The following is a 20,232-nucleotide window of genomic DNA, read 5'->3' as shown; positions in this document are numbered from 1 at the left end:
GGAACACTCTTAGAGGAAAGGAGGAAGTTGGGAGGGGCCATTATAAACAAAAAGTCCATTGGAGTAAACTAGGAGCTCAAAGTGTCGTGGCTTTTCATTGGTTGAGTTGTGACAGTCTCTCATTGCTTGGGCTGTTGCTGGGCGAGGTGATAAATCTTCCTTTAGCTAAGTAAGGTATAGGCTTCTTCCTGCTGAGTCTTCAAAGGGCTGCAACAAGTAGTACACCATGAGAGCTCCCCCTTCTGGCCTATCGACTCCATTTTAAATGAGGTTTCCTTTATTCAGTTTCATGGTCTCATGATGTAATTAAAAGTCTGAGAGGTTTAAGATATTGTCAGTTTGTCGATTATATTCATTTTGTGTCTAGGACACTGCCATGCCTGGTGGACCCACAAATGTCTAAAATAGGGTCCTTGCCCTTGAACTTCACATGACTATAATTAAGGAGACAAGATTGTATTTGAAACAGTGTAAAATATAGAAGATAATATAATTCAGAGCTAAAAAAATAACAATAATTCAGAACTACAATGAATTATACAGATCCTAAGTACATTAAGAGTTTATTTTTTTTTTATTTTTTATTTTTTAATTTTTATTTACTTATGATAGCCACAGAGAGAGAGAGAGAGGCAGAGACACAGGCAGAGGGAGAAGCAGGCTCCATGCACCGGGAGCCCGACGTGGGATTCGATCCCGGGTCTCCAGGATCGCGCCCTGGGCCAAAGGCAGGCGCCAAACCGCTGCGCCACCCAGGGATCCCCACATTAAGAGTTTAGATTGGGTAAATTGAATATTATGTTATACTTTAGGAAGGGAAATTTCAAGACATTTAGAGAAAATGAATTTTTACATTTGAGAGGAAGATAGTTTAAAGCTTGGCCCAAATCAGATACTCAAATGATTTTCTGAGAATTCAACCCCAAATGACCTTTATGAAGAAGATTTCCACGGGAGCCACTTTTTTAAAAAAAGACTTATTTATTCATTTTAGAGAGAGGGAGAGAGAGAACCAGTGGGGGGCGGGGCAGAGGGAGAGGGAAAGAGAAACTCAAGCTGACCCCATGCTGAGCGTGGACCTGATACAGAGCTCAGTCCTGTAACCCAAAGATCATGACCTGAGCCAAAACCAAGAGTCAGATACTTAACCCACTGAGCCAGGTGAAAAAAGGAAGCTACATGACCAAGGATGACTTTAAAAGAGAGGTACAGATGTTCTCCAAAATCTGGACCTCATCATAGCAACCCACAGGTTTCAGGTGACCTGTGCAGCCAGAGGTGGGAGGGCAGCTCTCTAGCTTTGTTTTGCAGGTAAGCACAAAAGCTCGGACAGGACGTCGGTTCTTCTGGATCCAGGTCCCTTCTAATTTTCACTTTACTACCCTGCGTCTCTTCAGAATGTGATATGCACCAGGTACTTTTTTTCCTAGGCTCAGAGAAAGAAAGCCCAGGAAGCAGTAAGGCCCAGATCTATTACATGTAATAGTGAGGAAGCTGAAGAACTCTGTGTTTGCTTCTATCAAGAGGGATGCCCACACTGGTTCCAGCTTCTCCATCAGCCAGCTGTTGAATATATGTAAAGAGTTATTATTATTTTTTTAAGACTTATTTTTGTTAAAGGAAGCTTCTGAGGTCAATAAAACCAAATAAAAAACTTTCTGAATTCTCCATGTAATGCCTTTTTTTTTCATATTGAGAGTGTGAAAACCACTGCTAATTCTTTTGCCAGCTATAGCATATGCTAATAATAATGAAAATGAAGGCCACAAATCATTGTGGTTACAGCCTGGGCTTTTGAGCCTAAGACTACCTGGGTTTGAATTCTGGTGCCACCTCCACTCAGCAGTTTCTTTTCGGGCAAGTTACTTCTCTGGGTCTTAATTTTTCTCATCTACTGAATAGGTATAGGGTTGTGAGGATTAAGTGAGCTAATACATGTAAAGCATTTAAACTGTACTTAGCACACACAGTAAATTGATATGCTTAATTAATGTTAGCCACTGTCACTGTTAAAATACTAAGGATAACAGATTTGTCATATTTGATAATAGTTCAAGAAAGTGGAAGGCAGTATAGCACAGATTCCAGAGTCAGACCCAAGTTAAAATTCTGGCCCTGCCATTTGTTGGTTGTGTGACTTTGGGTGAGATACTTGACTTCTCTGAGCTACGGTGTCCTCAACTACAAAACTGAGTAATAATTCTTACCTCATGGAATTGTGAAGATGAAATAAAATAACGCATTTGAAGAGCTCAGCACAGAGTATCTCTGGAACATGCTCCAAGTACTCTTCCCCAGAGTCTATAAGTCTAGATTACTGCAGGTATCAGTAAATGTATCCTATGCTACACCTTGACAATAGGCTCTCATGGCAGTGCTGTATAGCACATTCTTACTAGAGTCACCTGAACTAATGAAATCCTCTGCCTGGGGCATTCAAGAATCATTGTAATATGGCTGTAGTCTGTTTTTCTAGCCTGATCTCTCTCTACCACCTTGTGCATAGCCAAATGTTTCAGTCAAATTCAATTATTTAGATTATTCCCACCCTCATGTCTTCGCTTGTTCTCTTTTCTCTGCCTGAAATGCTATCCTCTCCAAATCTCCTCCTGCATGTCTCAAAAGCCCTGCTTTTTCCACATACTGTTTTCTTCGTGAAGCTTTTTTTCATCCTTTCTCCAAATCAGAACACTGATCCTTCTCCTTTGAATGCTGCCTAAAACCTTTATTCTATATTATTCTGTATTTCATCTAATCTAAGAGGTCACTGATTGTAAAATACTGTTATCTTACATGCCACTAAGAAAGCAAAAAATGCTTTCAATGAAGCTGATATATCATCAATTATAAGACACATCCCCACCTCAGAGATGTTAAAATGTGAAAACATATATGCTTCAGAGTTGATGACATATGGTGTGTGAATATGTCTGAGTCACACCTTCCCACTGGATGGTGATTTCCTTGAGGGCAGGGAGGGACTGTGATTTACTCATTTTGTATCTGTTACTGCCTAGCACGAGAGAGGCATTCATTAAGTGTCCAATTGGTTGGAAAATAATAATGATATTTTAATAAATGGCCAATTTTCAGAGACATGTGGATTTAGTAGCCCTCAGTTTGTCCAGCCTTTATAAAAGAGTCCGTGCCTTCAACCATTGACCCTTTGAATCATCTCTGGCGTCTGGCTTCTGGACAAGTGGAAATTGGGACATAAAGCTAACTGTCGAGTAAATCGTGATTGAATGGGCTGCCAAGGTGTGGTGGTTGAATGGAATTTGCAACCAAATGCAATCCTAAGCCATTATTTTTCTCCCTCATACACAAGCAGTGTTTCATAATGGAAATAAAGTTTGCTTTCCTGGCCATTAGCAGACCTCATCATTTTGGTTCCTAATTGTCCTTTTGTCTTGTCTTGTCTCCTGTTTAGTATATATGACCTCGCATTTAAGCCTGATGGAACGCAACTGATTTTGGCTGCAGGAAACAGATTACTGGTAGGATTTTGTCTGAGTTTCCTTTTTAAGTGCTTTTTTCCCCCTCCCTCTAGTAAATGCTCTGAAATTTGACCCCCCTTTTTTAAGATAAAAAAGGCAAGGGCGGAAAAACCAGTCATTACTTTTTAATAGGGAAGGAAATGGGCTATTTAAAACAGGTAAGTAAACTGTCTATCAGATAGGAACCTGTGAACAATACCTCCTTTGGAGTCATTAATCTTTCCCTTTACTTTGAGACACCCACAAAAAAGTTGAAAACAATTAATCAAAATGCCTTTGAAACTGGACTGGTGTCAGTTCACATTTTGTCCCCTGAAAAATTCAAGCAACAAGACTGAAAGGGCTCCCTCCCTGAGAAGCCAGAAAGCTTGACCCCAACTTTTAGGCATTGGCCTACCTAAACAATTCCATATGGATGCTGTCCTTTTTTCATATTTTCAAAGAATATAAGCTCCCTCTGGAACCTATTCCAGTATATAAAGTAATTTTCAGAGAACTCTTTATGTTTGACCCAAAAACCTTTGTATGAGCTCTCCTTCCTCCAACGTAAGTCCACTTCCCCTTGCTCTGTTGTCTCAAGATATGCAGACTGACTGATCTCCATTCTCTGTATGGTAACTACATAATCTTAAAACCCTGGTTAAATTGTTCTGCAGACTTCTTCTCGCCAGGGTAAGCAATCCAAATCCTTTTCTCAAAGGTTATCATCTCCAACACTAACCGTTTCTGGAGGGTTTTGCCTTGATTACTCAGATTGCGTGTTTTTAAAATTTCCACATATTTAGAGATGTTACAGTGCTACAAAATATCCTACATCCAAGTTGCAACTAGATTTTATAATATTTCCTCTAATTTGTAAATTCAGAGTTCAGGTCTATGATTTTTAAGCTCTTGATAGCAGATATGAAACATCTTCCTCAGACGTTGATATTAGGGGCAGGGCTAGTACTAAAATTTAATCATGTTGTAGCTGGCTCTTTGTGTGAGCTGGCTTTATTTGAGAGGGCCTAGCTTGACTGGTCATATATCCAAATTCATATAAGATGATTGAACTTTGTAGACAAGTTCCACAGAGTGACAAGGATTAATGGCATGTGTCTGGCCATGTAATTCAGAGTTGGCACCTCTACTTTTTGAGTTTCTCCAAATTTTTTTTTAAGATTTTTTTTTTTTAATTTTTATTTATTTATGATAGTCACAGAGAGAGAGAGAGAGAGAGAGAGGCAGAGACACAGGCAGAGGGAGAAGCAGGCTCCATGCACCGGGAGCCCGATGTGGGATTCGATCCCGGGTCTCCAGGATCACGCCCTGGGCCAAAGGCAGGCGCCAAACCGCTGCGCCACCCAGGGATCCCTTTTTTTAAGATTTTATTTATTCATAAGAGACAAAGAGTGAGTGGCAGAGGTACTAGGCAGAGGGAGAAGCAGGCCCTCTGCTGGGACCCCAATGCATGACTCAATCCCAGGACCCTGGGATCATGACGTGAGCCAACCAGAGCAGAAGGCAGACGCTCAACCACTGAGCCACCAGGTGTCCCTTGGTTTCTCCACTTTAAGTCACATTCTTTCTGATGTCTCAGTGTAGTTTTTACTTGATACAAATTTAGAATATTGACAAATATTTTGTTATATAAACAAAAATAGCAACCTGCAGGAATTCCAACTAATGGATATCATGTGGATAATCTGTACTTTGTCTCTCTCTCTCTCTTTTTTTTTTTCAGGGGGGCAAGGGCAGAGGGAGAAGGAAAGAGAGAATCTTTTTTTTTTTTTTTAAACTTTATTTATTCAGAGAGACACACAGAGAGAGAGGCAGAGATACAGGCAGAGGGAGAAGCAGGCTCCACACAGAGAGCCTGACGTGGGACTCGATCCAGGGTCTCCAGGATCACGCCCTGGGCTGCAGGTGGTGCTAAACCGCTGCGCCACCGGGGCTGCCCAGAAAAAGAGAATCTTAAGCCTGTAGCAGGTGGGGCTTGATCTTACAACCCTAAGATCATGACCTGAGCTAGAATCAAGAGTCGGATACTTAACTGGCTGAGCCACCTATACTTCTGTCTCTTTTTTGCCAGGTTTATGATACCTCTGATGGCACCTTACTTCAGCCCCTAAAGGGACACAAAGATACTGTGTATTGTGTGGCATATGCAAAGGATGGTAAGAGTCTGATCTGATTTTACACTCTCTATAAAATGGAGTCATAGTTGTTCATTTTTCTCCTTTGTCACTCCTTAATTATGGTTAGGAAGCTAACATACAACTTGCAGTTGCAGAAGATAGTTAAGTTTCTTAGACTTCAATCCAAGTTAACAAGTACTTATTGAGGGCCATCTATGTGCCAGGCACTGTTCTAGGTGCTTGAGATAATTAAGAAAAAAATTTTATTTTTTTTATTTTTATTTTTATTTTTTTAAGAAAAAAATTTTAAAAGATTTATTTATTTATTCATGAGACACAGGGAGAGAGGCAGAGACATAGGCAGAGGGAGAAGCAGGCTCCCTTGTGGGGAGCCTGATATAGGATTCGATCCCAGGACCCCAGGATCACAACCTGAGCCAAAGACAGATGCTCAACCACTGAGCCACCCAGGTGCCCAGTAATTAAGTAAATTTAAAGTATGCTGGAAGTAGAGCAGAATAAGGGAAGTTGAGGATGTTGGGTGGGGCAGAGGATTGGATATGGGAATGAGTAGGGTGGTGAAGGTGGGCTTATTGAGATTGGGACCGTTAAGCAAAGACTTGAAGGTGGAGAGGCAGTGAGATTCTGGTAGTGGGCATCTAGGGGAAGAGAGCTCCTTGTAAGAGGAAAAGCCATTGCAAAGGCCCTCAGGTGAGAGTATGTCTTCCAAGGGGCTTTGCCAGAGAGAATAAGGGGGAGCAGTAAGGGATAAGGGTAGAGAGGTAACAGGTATAGAGGTAGGGTGGCCAGATCACATTGGCTGTCATAAGGACTTTGACTTAGAGTCTCCGTGAAAATAGGGAACCACTAAAGACTTATGAGCAGAGGAGAGATCTGATCTGATTTATATTTTAAAAGAATCCCTCTAGCTGATGTTTTGGAAACAGCCTGCAAGGGGTGAGAGTTGGGGCAGGAAGACCAGTGAAGCAGCATCATTCAAGCAAGTTTTATAACACTAGTGATGGTGGCTCAGGCCTCTGAGAGAGGTGGGAACAGAGCAAGTAGTAAGGAGTGGTCAAACTCTGTATATGGTTTGAAGGTGGGGGCAATAGGATTGCCTGACAGATGGTGTGTGTAGTGTGAAGAAAGGAATCAGAGGTGACTGCAATGATTTTGAATTGAGCTGCTGAAAATGTTGGAGTTGTTTTCCACTAAGATGGGAAAAGTTACAGGTAGAGATACTTACAGTGGAAGATCAGGAGTTCAATTTTCAATATGTTGAATTTGAGAAATAATGCTGTAGGAGAAAGGGGAAGGACTTGTCAGAATAGAGTCATTGAGAGGGCAAGAGGAGATGGGATCTAGGACCTAGATGTGGCATGGTGGAAGGTAGAGGGTGTTGCCACAGGTGCTGGCAGGTGGAGACATGTGGTATTAGGAATCTAATAGAAATTCTCTTCCATTCTTTCAGTGAAATAGGAAGCAACATCACCTGAGAGTGAGGCTGGGGAGGGAGGTGTCAGAGTTGAGGAAAAAGGAAAAAAATGGAAAATTGCCATTTAGGAGGATGGCTGAGAGAATGTACAGTAAAATCGCAAGCAACATGAAGGGCTCACTTGACAATGATCATCAATAGACAGATCAGTTGGTGTGATTATGTCTTTTTCTCCACTACTCTGAACTGCACAGATGCAGGGGTGTGGAGAGTTAGATTTAACCAGATTGGTAGGTTTGCAAGATGCAGTAAGAGGGCAAGGGAGTGGAGGATGTATGCAAAGGAGTGATTATATACATTGACTTTGAGCTGTCGGCTGTGTAATGGGGAGCGTGAGGTGATTAGAGTACCACAGTAAGTGGGGCAGTGGAGAGATTCTAGGTCCTGGTAGATTTGAAGGATTACTGGATGTGGTAAAGTGACAAAGAGGAGAGGTGGTAGTTAGAGAATGGGTGCATGACATTGATATTGAGAATTAAAAATAAATCCATGCTATCCTGTGTGGGATTAGTGAGAAGAACATGGGCTTTGGCATGCGACGGCTCCTAGTTCCAGTCCCAAAGGCACTGTAAGTTTGAGGTAGTTATTGAGTCTGAGTCTCAATTTTTTCATGTGTCAAATGGATGTAGGATGAGAGATAACATCCTGTGACTACTGCTGAGAAGGTCCAGAATCAGAATGTTACAGTGCTTGAACGAACCTTGGAGATCATTTAGGTTCCAAGTTTTTAACTGCTATTGGATGATGAGCCTCTTTGAGAATCATATGAAAACTATAGACTTCTTTGTAGAAAAGTGCACATTCTTTATATATATTCTTTATATATACACACAGTTGTGTGAGTATAGTTTTAGTCTGATCTAGCCCAGTATCTTCATCTCAGTCCTACATAAAGACCTGGAGAAGTCAAGCGACTCACTAAGATCATGCAGCAAGTTAGTGGCAAAAACAATACTATTTCTTGCCTCATAGTCAGGTGTGCTGTGCCACAGTAGTCATGGTTCTTTTGTTTTTTGTTCTTTTATGTGCATGCTTGAGTTCAAATTCAGAGTAATACTGTGGGGAGGCCTTTGGGGCCTCTGGAGTTTATAAGCCTAGGGGCTCTTTGGCTTACTATGCCATTAGGGCCTTTGATGGTGTCAGAGTGTGGCCTATCATTAGTGGCAGTTGTTGCACTTTGCAGAGTCCTGCCACACACATCATCAAGTATGACCTTCTCAACAACCCTCTGAACCAGGCAGAGAGGACTTCTCAATTCTCCTCATGGATGAGAAAACAGGCTAGGATGAGAATAACAGGTGAGGGTGGCAAAGCTGGACCTGTCTCAGGTCCTCCAACTGCAGAGTACTCATTCCTTCCAGTAGATCATGCTGCTTCTCCAGGACATTACATCATGATTCTGAGGTCTTTTAATTCCTCTAAACTGGTCTTTTCCCCTTGGATCTAGAAATAGAAATACTCTAATTATGGTATTGCTTTTTTTTTTTTTTAAAGATTTTTATTTATTTATTCATGAGAGACACACAGAGAGAGAGAGAGAGAGGCAGAGACACAGGCAGAGGGAGAAGCAGGCTCCATGCAGGGAGCCTGACATGGGACTCGATCCCGGGACCCCAGGATCACGCCCTGGGCTGAAGGAGGTGCTAAACCGCTGAGCCACTGGGGCTGCCCTGGTATTGCTCTTAAAGCTTTCTTGTTTCCAGTGTCTCCTCTAGTCTAATAAATATTCAGTGAGCAACCATGACACAAAGGTATGAAAGAACTAGTTTTTGGTTTGAGAAAAAAGAAGACAATATAAAGAAATAATTGTAATAATAATAGCTATTTTTTTTTTTTAGTATTGATTCTATTCCAGGTACTGTCCCAAATACTTATTCTTCTTTAATCTTTACAACAACTATGAGGTAAATACTGTTGTTGCGCACATTTTTCAAATGAGGAAATGAAAGCATAGAGATGTTCAGGGACTTGTTCCGGGTCCTGCAGTTGGTACCATGACTGGGAATTCCAACTCAGACTCTGAGCCCATAGCCCACACTCTTCATTATCAGCTGTCTGCCAATGTGGAGGGAGGAGTGACAGAAATAAGAACAAATAAAAGCAGCTTCTGTGTATTTAATAGATGCAGCAATGTCATATGGCTTACTCAAATATCTATTATTCCAGCCATCATGAAAGGTGTTTTACAAATATTATTTTAAGTGTCCCCCACACAGAGCCTGTGAGGAAGATGTTATTATTCCTTTATGTTTCAGATGTAGAAGCTCAGAGAGCAGTGACTTTTCCAATGTCAACTTCTATTTGCCTTAAGAACAAAGTCTAAAAGTCCTTAACAAGGTTTAGAAAATCTGGCCCATGGTTATTTCTCTGTTGTCATCGCTCACCAGAGTAGGTGAAGGCTCCCTGTTGTTTGCTGCCGTGATACTGTGCTCCACTTCTAAACACTTGTAAACGTGCAATAATGTAATTAAGAAGTAATTACTTGTTTTATGTTGCCTCTCGCTAGTCCATTCTTTCATAAAACCAACTAGTGTGGAAATGAAGATATCATTGGTTGCTCTTGCTTGAAGCCTTTCTTTGGGATAAAGAGCGAGATCTTGATGATAGCCCTGAAGCTCCTAGAGATCTATCCTCCACCCACCTCCCCCTTTGTCCTTGGTGTTCCATGCTGGTATGTCTCAGTCCCTCAGAAATACCACGCTTTTCCTAAATCAGGGCCTTTGCATATCTTTTCTATCCTTGTGGATTGGTCTTTAGTTTCTCTTTGCACCTGGCTAAGCTTTGCTCATCCTTTAGGTCTCAGCTGAAGGTTCTCCTCCTGAGAATCCTTTGCCTCAACTAATTAGGTCCCCCAGTTATTCTCTTTCCTAGGACTCATTTCTTAGCACATTATATTTGTGTTGGATTAATTTCATTTAATGCCTACTTTTCTTAATAGACTAAACTCTGTGAAGGCAGGGATCATGTGTGCTTTAATCACTACTTAATCCTTAGCACATAACATGATCCCTAGCATGTAGTAGGCCCTCAATACATCGTCGTTTACTCAGTGCCAGACAAAGCAAAATTTGAACCCAAACTTCCTGACTGCCATCCAATACTAATAAGAAAAAGAAGTAGAGAAGCAGCTGACACTTATTATTCACCTTAAAGAACTAGTTTTCTAAGAAATACTCTTTGGGAAATGCTGGTTTTAAATAAATGTGACAGTTTTCTTTTTAAAACACTTTTAGGCAAACGCTTTGCTTCTGGATCAGCTGACAAAAGTGTTATTATCTGGACCTCAAAATTGGAGGGCATTTTGAAGTACACGTAAGTAACTGTTTAGGTGTACAGTATTATTGGTTTGACTCTTACTGAGCTACTATAGCAAAAGCCCCTTAGAAATAACATTAGGAAGAACTTTTCCTCTGCAATTGCACTTGAAGTTATGTTGTAGGAGAAATGGTGGGTGTAGGAAAGTTGAGTAATGAATACATGATTCAACATTTCTTGAGCATGCCTAGCCTGGCCAGCTCAGGCTGGCTAGCTAAACACCTAACTCAGTTTAGTTAATCTGACACCACAGATTCCACCCCACCCCAACCTGCCTGTTTTAATGTCCCCATTTCAGGGACTGGCTTCACATCCACCTAGTTTCCACAGCCAGCAACCCAGGGTCAGTACACTCCAGGCTTCTTCTCCGCCAGGGCTCTGCTCCTATTCTTCCCTGTTCCTCCACCACATCAATCCTTACTTGCTCTGCAGATCTCAGGCTCAGATGTTGCTGCTTCTGTGAAGCTGTTCCTGCTTCTCTAGACTCAGTCAGGTTTTCTTGGCATTTCTCACAGTTGTACTTTTACATTTATTCTGGGGATTGAATGATAGCTCCCATCAGCCTGTAAACTCCATGAGGGCCAACATTGCATCTGTTTTTGCTCACCTTTGTGTTCCTGATGCCTAGTACAGTGCTTGGCCCCTAAAATTGGTAATTAGGAAATAATTTTTTCTCTTTTTAATTGTGGTAGAATACACATAACAGAAATTTATTATCTTCACCATTTTCTAAGTACAGTTCAGTAGTGTTAAGTACATTCATGTTGTTGTACAAAATCTCCGTAGCTCTTTTCATCTTGCAAAACTAAAACTCCATACCCATGAAACAACAACTTCTATTGCCTGGGCCCTCAGCCCCTGTTAATTACTATTTTACTTTCTATCTCTGAATTTGACTTCTCTAGGCACCATATATAAGCAGAATCATACAGTATTTGTCCTTTCATGACTGATTTATTTCACTTAGCATAATGTCCTCTAAGTTCATCCATATTAGAGCATGTGTCCATATTCACTTCCTTTTTTAAAAAGATTTATTTTTTTATTTTAGAGAGGGAGTGAGTGAGTGAGTGAGTGAGTGAGTAGGGGGCAGGACAGAAGAACCTCAAGCAGACTCCCTGCTGAGCATGGAGCCCAAAGCAGGGCTCAGTCTCAGGTCTCTGAGATCATGATCTGAGCCGAAATCAAGAGTCGGCCACATAACCAACTGAGCCACCCAGGCACCCCAGAATTCTTTTTCTTTTTAAGGCTTAGTTATATTATAGTGTATGTATATAACACATTTTGTTAATCCATTTATCTGTCATTGATGGACATTGAATTGCTTTCAATTCTTAGCTGTTTTGATTGCTGTTATGAATGTGGGCATACAGATCAACAACTTTGAATGAGTGAATAAATGAATGAGTGAGGTTATAAGTGAAGTATTACCCAGAGGTGTAGGAATAAAACAGAGGCTGAGATACATAACTCACTTAGCTTTCATTATCATCTCAGGATTTGCCACATTTCCAGATCTTGTCCTGTAATATCTTCGTTGTACCTCCATCCTGTATTTCTAGACCTCCACAAAGTAATAAGTAACAGCCATCGCCTGTGTACCTGGTGCTAGGCTAGGTGCTTTACTTCGTTATCAGTTAACAAATCAGAGATACCTAGCATGCTGGTCCTGGAGGAGGTAGCATTTAAGCTAGGCCAGTCTGGTGGGTAATGTCTAAGAGATGAAAATTGTGGGTGAGGGGCAATCCAGGGGAGGAGAATTCATCCCTGTGCTTTTTGTTGGTCACTTGCATAAGAGTTTGTGGTGTGTAGTTAGAGAGACTGTGGGCTTATCATAAAATCTTCAGTTGTAGCCACTGAAGCATTTGTGGTTTGCTGCATAATAATCTATAGTTGTTTACTTCTTAGACATAATGATTCTATCCAGTGTGTCTCCTACAACCCTGTTACCCACCAACTGGCATCTTGTTCCTCCAGTGACTTTGGTAAGTTTTGATTCCTGATGTTTTGTCCTGGAATTACTGAAAATCTGCTGACACCCATCCAGAATGTGGTGGTTTTATCCTGGGAGAGTTAATGCTACTTCCCTCTCTTCAGTGGCTGAGGGGAGGCTGACACTTATTCTTTAAATTGTGTAGAAATCAAGAGAGTGAATGGTAACATTGAATCTGGTAAGAAATCTGGGAGACAGCAGGAAGGGCCTTAGGGAGGGAGATGGTAAGAAGGGTGGGAGAGCATAGACAACTTGGCGTTGCCACCTCTGGGAAGCCTTCCCACCTCATCTGTCAGGAGTAGGTCATTATTCCTGCCTCTGTGTTCCTTAATATCCACGTATGTGAAATTCTTCATTGTTTCAACTGTGCTTGTGTAGTGTGTCACCGTTACTTGTTTGGTGACTAGCTGTCCTTCCAGAGGGGCTGGACGCCCTGAGGAGCTCACTGTGGCCCCATTTATGACATTGGCATGATGCTGGCACAGAGAGAGGCCAGTGAAAGGGCCATCGAGACAGGGAGGGAAGGGGCAGAGGCCTGTAGATTATCTCTATTCAAGGGGAATTGTGGTTTTCAGCCCATCCATCTGTCTTCCTTGCTGAGTACAACAGAATAGGCATTACTGAGGAATGAGAGACCATGTAATCCCTCTCAGTGTTTCAGTGTCCTTATCTCAGATGAACACATTCCTACCCTTTCACTGACAGAGTTCTGAGGTTAAAAAAAAAAAAAAAAAAAATATATATATATATATATATATATATATATATATATACATATACATATATTTCATATAATTTCATATTTCATGAAATATAAATATATATTTTATATATATATATATATATGTAAGCACATTGTATAAATGAAGGGGAAAGGAGCTGTTATTCATTAAAAATTTTATTATTTTCTCCATGTAAGGCACTGGTCTGTGTGTTTAGTTTTGTGATTAAAGGGACAAAATCGAATCCCTGTCCTCAAAGAGCTTGTGGTTTGGGGCAATTGGGAAGGTAAAACTTGTAAAAATATAACATCAAGTAATAATAAAAATATTCATTGAATTGTTTAAGATGTGCTAGGCACTGTGCTGAGGATTAAAATGAATTCCTATTTGAGTTCTATGGCCACCATTGAGGTCAGGTATTATTCTTTTTTTTTTTTTTTTAGGTATTATTCTTATACCACTGATGAAAAAGAACTGGAGCTTAGAGTCGTTCATTGACTCACTTGAGGTTGCCCAGCCAATAAGTGGTGGAACCAGGGCTTGGACCTAGGCCATAGGATTGCATTTAGAGCATGATCTGGCAAACAGTGCTAAGGGAAACCCAGGAGGGAGAGGTTTCCTCTGCTGGAGGCTCCAGGCAGGCTCAGTGGAGCATAGATAAGATATACACAGGTTGAAATATTTAGGGGAGGCATTCTAGACCAGGGGGAGGGGAGAAACAAATAGCTTGCTTGATGTTGCACTTTGCTATGTAAATACATTATTGCCCTAGATTTACCTTCTTGATCGTACTTCATGGCTCAGGCAAAGAGTAGAATTTGTTCATGTTGCCTAGACATACACCTGTTGTAGGGCAGTGAGCCACTAGCAGGAGGGAGCAAGCCAGAAGTGGCTAGTGTGCCTTAGACAAAGCACAGCCTGGACAGGATCATGTGCTGTGGGTGAGGCCTAGGGAGAGGAAACTGATTTTCAGGAAGCATCAATCATTACTTCAAATGCTAAGTTGTACTCTGGTTGTAATGTAATAGTTAAGAACTGTGAAATTGCCATTTCTTTGAGTTAATGCTCTGAAAAGTTGGCTAGAAATTCAGCAATCTATCCTTTTTTTCTTTTGAAATAATTATAGATTCTCTGTCAGTTGCAAAGATAGTAGAGAAGTCTACCAGGAAACTGGCACAATGTGTATATTCAGTTCTGTCCTTTGATCACTTGTGTAGATTACCATAAAGCCGTACATACACTCCTTTATCACCATCCTCCTTCTGTTATTCCCTAACCCGTGGCATCTGGTAACCATTAAGCTGTTCTCCATATTTATGGAATTTTGCCATTTTGGGAATGTTATAAAATGGAATCATATAGTACATGACTTTTTGAGATTGGCTTGTTTCACTCAGCATAAAGCCCTGGAGGTTCTCAATAGTTTGTTCCTTTCTATTGCTGAGTAATATTCCATCCAGTATATCTTCTTTTATATTATTTTGTGTTGAAGGCTTGTGGTCTCCTGAACAGAAGTCCGTCTCCAAGCACAAATCCAGTAGCAAGATCACCTGCTGCAGGTGAGTTAAGAGCAGCTCTGAAAGTAGGTTTTATGTTCCCTCCTCCCAAATAGACTCTCAAACTCCAGTTAATTTACACAGTGGGAAAAGGTCTTATGTGATCTGGGTGGCTTGGGCCCCTATATTTTCTTTTCTGGTCTCCTTGATGGGAAGGATCCATGCCTTTGACCATCAAGCAAAAGAGAGCTACAGGTTGCCTTCTTGCAATTATCTAGCAACAAGCCTCCTCAGCCAGAAGCTGCACTCAGTGGAGGTTTTCTGGAGGTGCAAGGCTGTCCTTGTTTAGGCAGCATGTATGCTAGAGAAACCATAGGATTTGATACTAGACCTGGATCTGAATCCAAATTCAGTCACTGATGGGCTCTGTGACCTTAGGAGGTTCCTCATTTGATAAATGGGGATAAAAATACTGACTTGTTAGGGCTACTATGAAATGCACACAAACTAAGGAGTGTAAAGCAAGCAGCACAGTGCCTGACATACCGTAGAGATTCTATAAGTGGTAGCTATTCTGGCTGTGCAGCTTCTGAATGTGGCCTTTCTTTCATTCAACATCTATTAAGCACCTACCTATTTGAGAGGCTAGGAATACACCAAGACACTTGAAGTGGGAGGAGGTTGAAATGGTGAGTGGGGAATAGAGGCTGGCGCAGCAGATGTGGGTAGCTAGGGGCTACCATGGAATTATGTACGGAAAGCTGTGGGAGCTCAGAAAACAGTGCTATTGCCTTCACATCTCACTGTTGATTCTAAAAATAAATGGGGTTTGAAGTTTGGTCCTCTAATTTTTGCATCAAGATGGGCCTGCCATTGCTGCCTCATCAGACTGTATTTCAACAACACATCATCCTCACTGGTTTTATCTTCTGTGTGTTCCTTTCCCTCTCCCTATGCCCTCTGTTGGTTGAATGAACAGCTGGACAAATGATGGTCAGTACTTGGCTCTGGGGATGTTCAATGGGATCATCAGCATACGGAATAAAAATGGCGAGGAGAAAGTGAAGATCGAGCGGCCCGGGGGCTCCCTCTCCCCCATATGGTCCATCTGCTGGAGCCCTTCAAGGTAATCTTATAGCTGTCCTCCTTCTAGGACAGATATTACTGAGAAAAAGGGCTTTCTCCACAGGCTGAGTTCTTTCTGTCTTCCTAAGGTCTCCCTCCATTCAAAACCTTCTCATTCCATTTGACTGATCTGTTTTGGAACCCATTCCATTTGAATGGAATGTTTTAAGAGCCCATCTTGAGTTTTGGAATGAATCCCAGAAATTTTAGCTAAGCAGATGAACTATCTAGGCCAGCCCAAACTCTGTGTGCATGCGCGTGCGTGTGTGTGCGCGTGCACGCGTGCTATAGAGAGCCCATTTCTTTATGAGTTAATAGCACACTTCTTTGCTATTTATTTTGGTCTTTTTTTTTTTTTTCATTTCTTCCCTCCAAGTCTGGGCAGAACATGTGCCCACTGAATAATAAATACCTATTTCATGAACCTTTTTTGCCACCCTTGCCAAAAAAGTAAAAATTAAGTCTAGAAATGTCCCCAAAGCCTATTAGTTCCTCAAACAATTGGCATCTACCTTCTCAAACCTTACACACATTTCCATCCTTTGCCCATGTGACTTTAAAAAGGTAGACTAAAAGCTTTTGGTGCTCTTTGTATAATCCTTTAATACTAAATTTCTAGTATCCCCCACAGAGTCCTCTGAAGGTAAAGGACTTAATTGTTTACCAGCCCAATGTCATTTTACAGGTGGTACCTACTCGATTTAGAAGATTATTTGATTCCATTGCCTTTCTTACACCAGATTATTATGCTTCTTCCTGAATAATTGTGTCCAGCCCAGGGCTGTACCATGCATGTCTAATGCCTTCAAAGGCCATTAGCCTACCCCAGAGTTCCTGCTGTTTGATTTTGTGGCCACAAGATGACTCTGTGGCTTCAGGGTACCATTTTTAATTCATGAGAAGCAGGATGCCCAATGTACCTGGTTGCTATCCTCTTCCGGGCAGGGTTCAGGGGCTCCTTGACAGGTTTTGAAATTATAGCTTTAGTGCAGTTCTAGGCAATGTGATTGTGAACAACCACTTACTGTCTACAGCCGATGGGAGAGTTTCTGGATGAACAGAGAAAATGAGGATGCCGAGGAAGTCATTGTCAACAGATATTTTCAGGAAATCCCTTCCACTCTGAAGTCAGCAGTGTACAGTAGTCAGGGTAGTGAGGCAGAGGAGGAAGAGCCAGAGGAAGAGGACGACAGTCCCAGGGACGACAACTCGTGAGTGTGTCCCGAGGAGCAAGAACCCTCCTTGGAGGGGTCCAGGCCCCAGCGTAGACCTGCCAGGGCAGACACTGCTCTGAAGCTCCATTCTAAGTGGGGTTGGGGGAATTGTTGGTGAAAGCTCCTCCAACAAGGGGGAACACCTTATAGCTTGTCATACAATTATTCTTTGGGAAATTTAGGAATTGCTGAAAAGTCTAAAGGAGAAAGTTCAACTTTTCTGTAAAACCCTATCCTATGAGGGAACCATCGCTAGCATTTTAGTGTATTTCCCTTCAGTCTTTTAGTGTGTTCATATGATTAACTAAATCATCTCCGGTCTTCTTTTCTTCCCACTTGACCATCATAAAGTGAATTCTTTCTAGTAACATTACTGGTCCTTTAAAAACATTATTTTTAATACCTGCATAGAGTATGCTGTGTGGCTACACCATAGTTCATTAAACACTTTCTGTGTTACTGGACACCTTTCTTAGATTATTCCCCTGTACTTTACCTTGCATTTGATAGGACACGTACCAGAGAGGAAGCCCTTGCCTTATACACAATTGTCACGCCCAAATCCTGGCTGTCTAGGCATTCTTTCTTCTTTTTGATTGAGTTTACTTATAAGGAAAACGTTGGCAGACTGGAGTGAGGAGACCTGGGGGAGCCAGGATGTTCTGATTGGGCAAAAATGATCCAGCTTGGGAATTTTCAAACTGCTCTATGGTGCCTGGGGTTCCTTGTAAGAAGGAGGTGGAAGTGGAGGACAAGGATAGTAGGAAAAGGTAGGCTTCAGATCCCTATCTCTGCTTCAACCAGAACAGTCCCTTTTATTGCTTGACATGAGTTTTTGTTTTGGTAAAGAGTCCCACTGCCAGGAATAAAAAAGGAAAAGGGGAAAAAAGAGGTTGGAAAAAACCACCAATCCAGCTCATGTATGTGGCCTCCGTTAGGAGGCTTACCATGGGCTGGGTTCGTGGATTGTGTTTGGACCTCAGTGCAAATCATACAGAGTTCACCTGTAGGTCTCTTCCTGTTAATATCCCTCCCTCTCCCTCCTTGTCCTTTTTCCCTTAGTTGTGAATTAGTGCCTATATTTGCCAGTGTCCACCTGTGGCTGTGTTTTGCAGAAGAGGCTGCACCCTGACTTGCCTGCATATCTTATGGGTGTTATCAGATGACGATAGGCCCTGGGCTTGAAAAGCTTGAATTAATAAAGAAAGAGGAGGCAATATTAAGTAGAGTAAGACCAGGTCTCAAGGGCTGGAAATGTCTCTCTCTTGAACTAGATTCCCAAGTTGCTTGATCCCCAGCCTCAGCTGAAGAGGTTTCTCCTGTGTGCTAGTCCTAAAGCCCTAGTCCCAAGGTACTGATCCTGATAGGTACTCAGTTTCAAAGACAATTGTTGGTCTTCAGAGAGCCCATTATATTTTATTAATTCCAATCAGAAACTATTTCACCTGTTTGAGAACCCCAGCTGTGAGAGAACTTAGCTTGAGGTGTTAATTTTCCTTCTTCAGGGAGAGCAAGCCAGCTTCCCCTCTGTCCATTAAAAAATCAGACAACTCATGGCTTTCCACTGCTTTGGACTTATTTATCCATCATCTCCCCACATTTTATAGTACAAAAGTAAAAAGCAATCTTGTTTCTCTAACCTTGCTCTTTCTTAGCACTGCTCTTAGGAAGCTTTGAAATGAGGGGTTTAGCCTCTTCACTGTGGCAGAGCCCCATAGTATGGTATTCAGTGAAATAACAGGTCCCAGGAGGATCACCTTGTATCATTCCACTGGACTGATTGATGGGTTGGCCCACATTACAACTTTTGGCCCACATTACAACTTTTGGCCCACATTACAACTTTGGAATACAGTATTGCTGTATAATATTTGGCAATCTGACAGTCTGGCTAGTGCTTTCTTTTTCCTGTTGTTTGTTAAACCTTTAGGGCTGCAGTTATCAGTAGGCCATGACTCCACATAACCTCTTTTGTCTTCTGTTGATTAGAGAGGAACATAATGACATCCTGGCTGTAGCTGATTGGGGACAGAAGCTCTCCTTCTACCAACTGAGTGGAAAACAGGTATGTAGCTCTATCCAAACCTAGTGGGAAATACAGTTTTGGTCATGTCTTTTATAATCTCTTTTCATTTTCAGAGATTATTAGTAATTATACTTTTATTATTGTTAGCCCCTGTTTATTGAGCCCTTAATACCAGGTACTGTGCTCAGTGTTTTGCATACTTTATCTCATTTAATTCTTACAGATCCTGCGAAGTAGGTATATTGGTTATCAACTTTTTAGAAATGAGTAGGCAAGACTCAGAGCAGTGATATAAAAATTATACCCAAGGTCCTACACAGCTAGTAAATAGTGACACCTGAGATTGGAACCCAGCCTGTTCTGATTCTAAAGCCTTAGTCTTCATTATGACTTTGTTTTCCTTTATTTGCTTTATGCATTCTACAAACATTAATGAGCACCCACTTAGGCCAGCACTTCATCTATGCCAGGGGCTACTGACAGAGCTGTTAATGCCTCTGCTGTGTGAAAGCTCAAAGGCTGGTAGGGGCACAGTTGATAGCCATTAGCCCCAGTGCAGCATGATACATGGCATCTTAAGGAGTTGTACAGGTAGATTGTTATAGGGACACAAAAGAGAATATCATCACTGCTTGGTAGAAATGGGAGATTTTGTAGAGATGACCTTTGAGCAAAATAAATGGGAGTTTGCTAGGCAGAGGACACTGGAAATAGTGTTTCAGGCAGAGGAAACAGCATCTGCAAAGGCAGGGAAGAATGAAGATACATATCAAGTCAGGGAACAGTGGGTTATTCAGAGTGACTGGATCCCAATAATTATAGACAAAAGATGGAACTAGAAAGGAAGATGGATGGGTACATGATTCTAAAGGACCTGAGTTGTGTGAATTAGGAGTTTGAACTTCATATACTATAAGTATTTAAGAGCCATCGATTTAGGCGGAGAGTGACTTAATCAGATTCCTGTTTCAGAAAAATTCCTTGTTTCTATGGAGGGTAGATTAAAATAGAACCTGGTAGAGGAAAACCTGCTAGGCAGGAGACACCAAGGATTAAAGTGAAGGTGGTGGGGATGGCTTAGGTACCATAGCCTGAGAAATACAGTCTGGTCAGTGGAGCCTTTTGTTTAACAATATCTTTATTTCTCAAAATATGTCCTGCTAGAAAGGAGGGGTTTCAGTTATGTGTAGCCCGGCTTTAAGGCCATTTCTTTTCTACCTCATTGGTCATTT

General features: G+C 41.5%; 1 protein-coding gene across 3 annotated transcripts in view; it reads left to right on the top strand.

The window, feature by feature from the left end:
• IFT122 (intraflagellar transport 122) overlaps positions 1-20,232 on the top strand; it is a 72,001-nt gene that overhangs the window by 4,842 nt on the left and 46,927 nt on the right. For 2 of the 3 annotated variants that reach the window (XM_038565593.1, XM_038565592.1), the window contains exons 2-9: positions 3,431-3,497; positions 5,569-5,653; positions 10,343-10,421; positions 12,333-12,409; positions 14,632-14,698; positions 15,615-15,761; positions 16,795-16,971; positions 18,964-19,039. In XM_038565593.1, the coding sequence (XP_038421521.1) occupies positions 3,431-3,497; positions 5,569-5,653; positions 10,343-10,421; positions 12,333-12,409; positions 14,632-14,698; positions 15,615-15,761; positions 16,795-16,971; positions 18,964-19,039 (775 nt within the window). The remainder of the gene's footprint in view (positions 1-3,430; positions 3,498-5,568; positions 5,654-10,342; positions 10,422-12,332; positions 12,410-14,631; positions 14,699-15,614; positions 15,762-16,794; positions 16,972-18,963; positions 19,040-20,232) is intronic. The other variant, XM_038565595.1, reaches the window with a different exon arrangement.

Source organism: Canis lupus, chromosome 20, assembly GCF_011100685.1.
Source record: "Canis lupus familiaris isolate Mischka breed German Shepherd chromosome 20, alternate assembly UU_Cfam_GSD_1.0, whole genome shotgun sequence".
Lineage (NCBI taxonomy): Eukaryota > Metazoa > Chordata > Mammalia > Carnivora > Canidae > Canis > Canis lupus.
The sequence above is the reverse complement of the archived record's forward strand: the minus strand, read 5'-3'. Positions and strand labels throughout refer to the sequence as shown.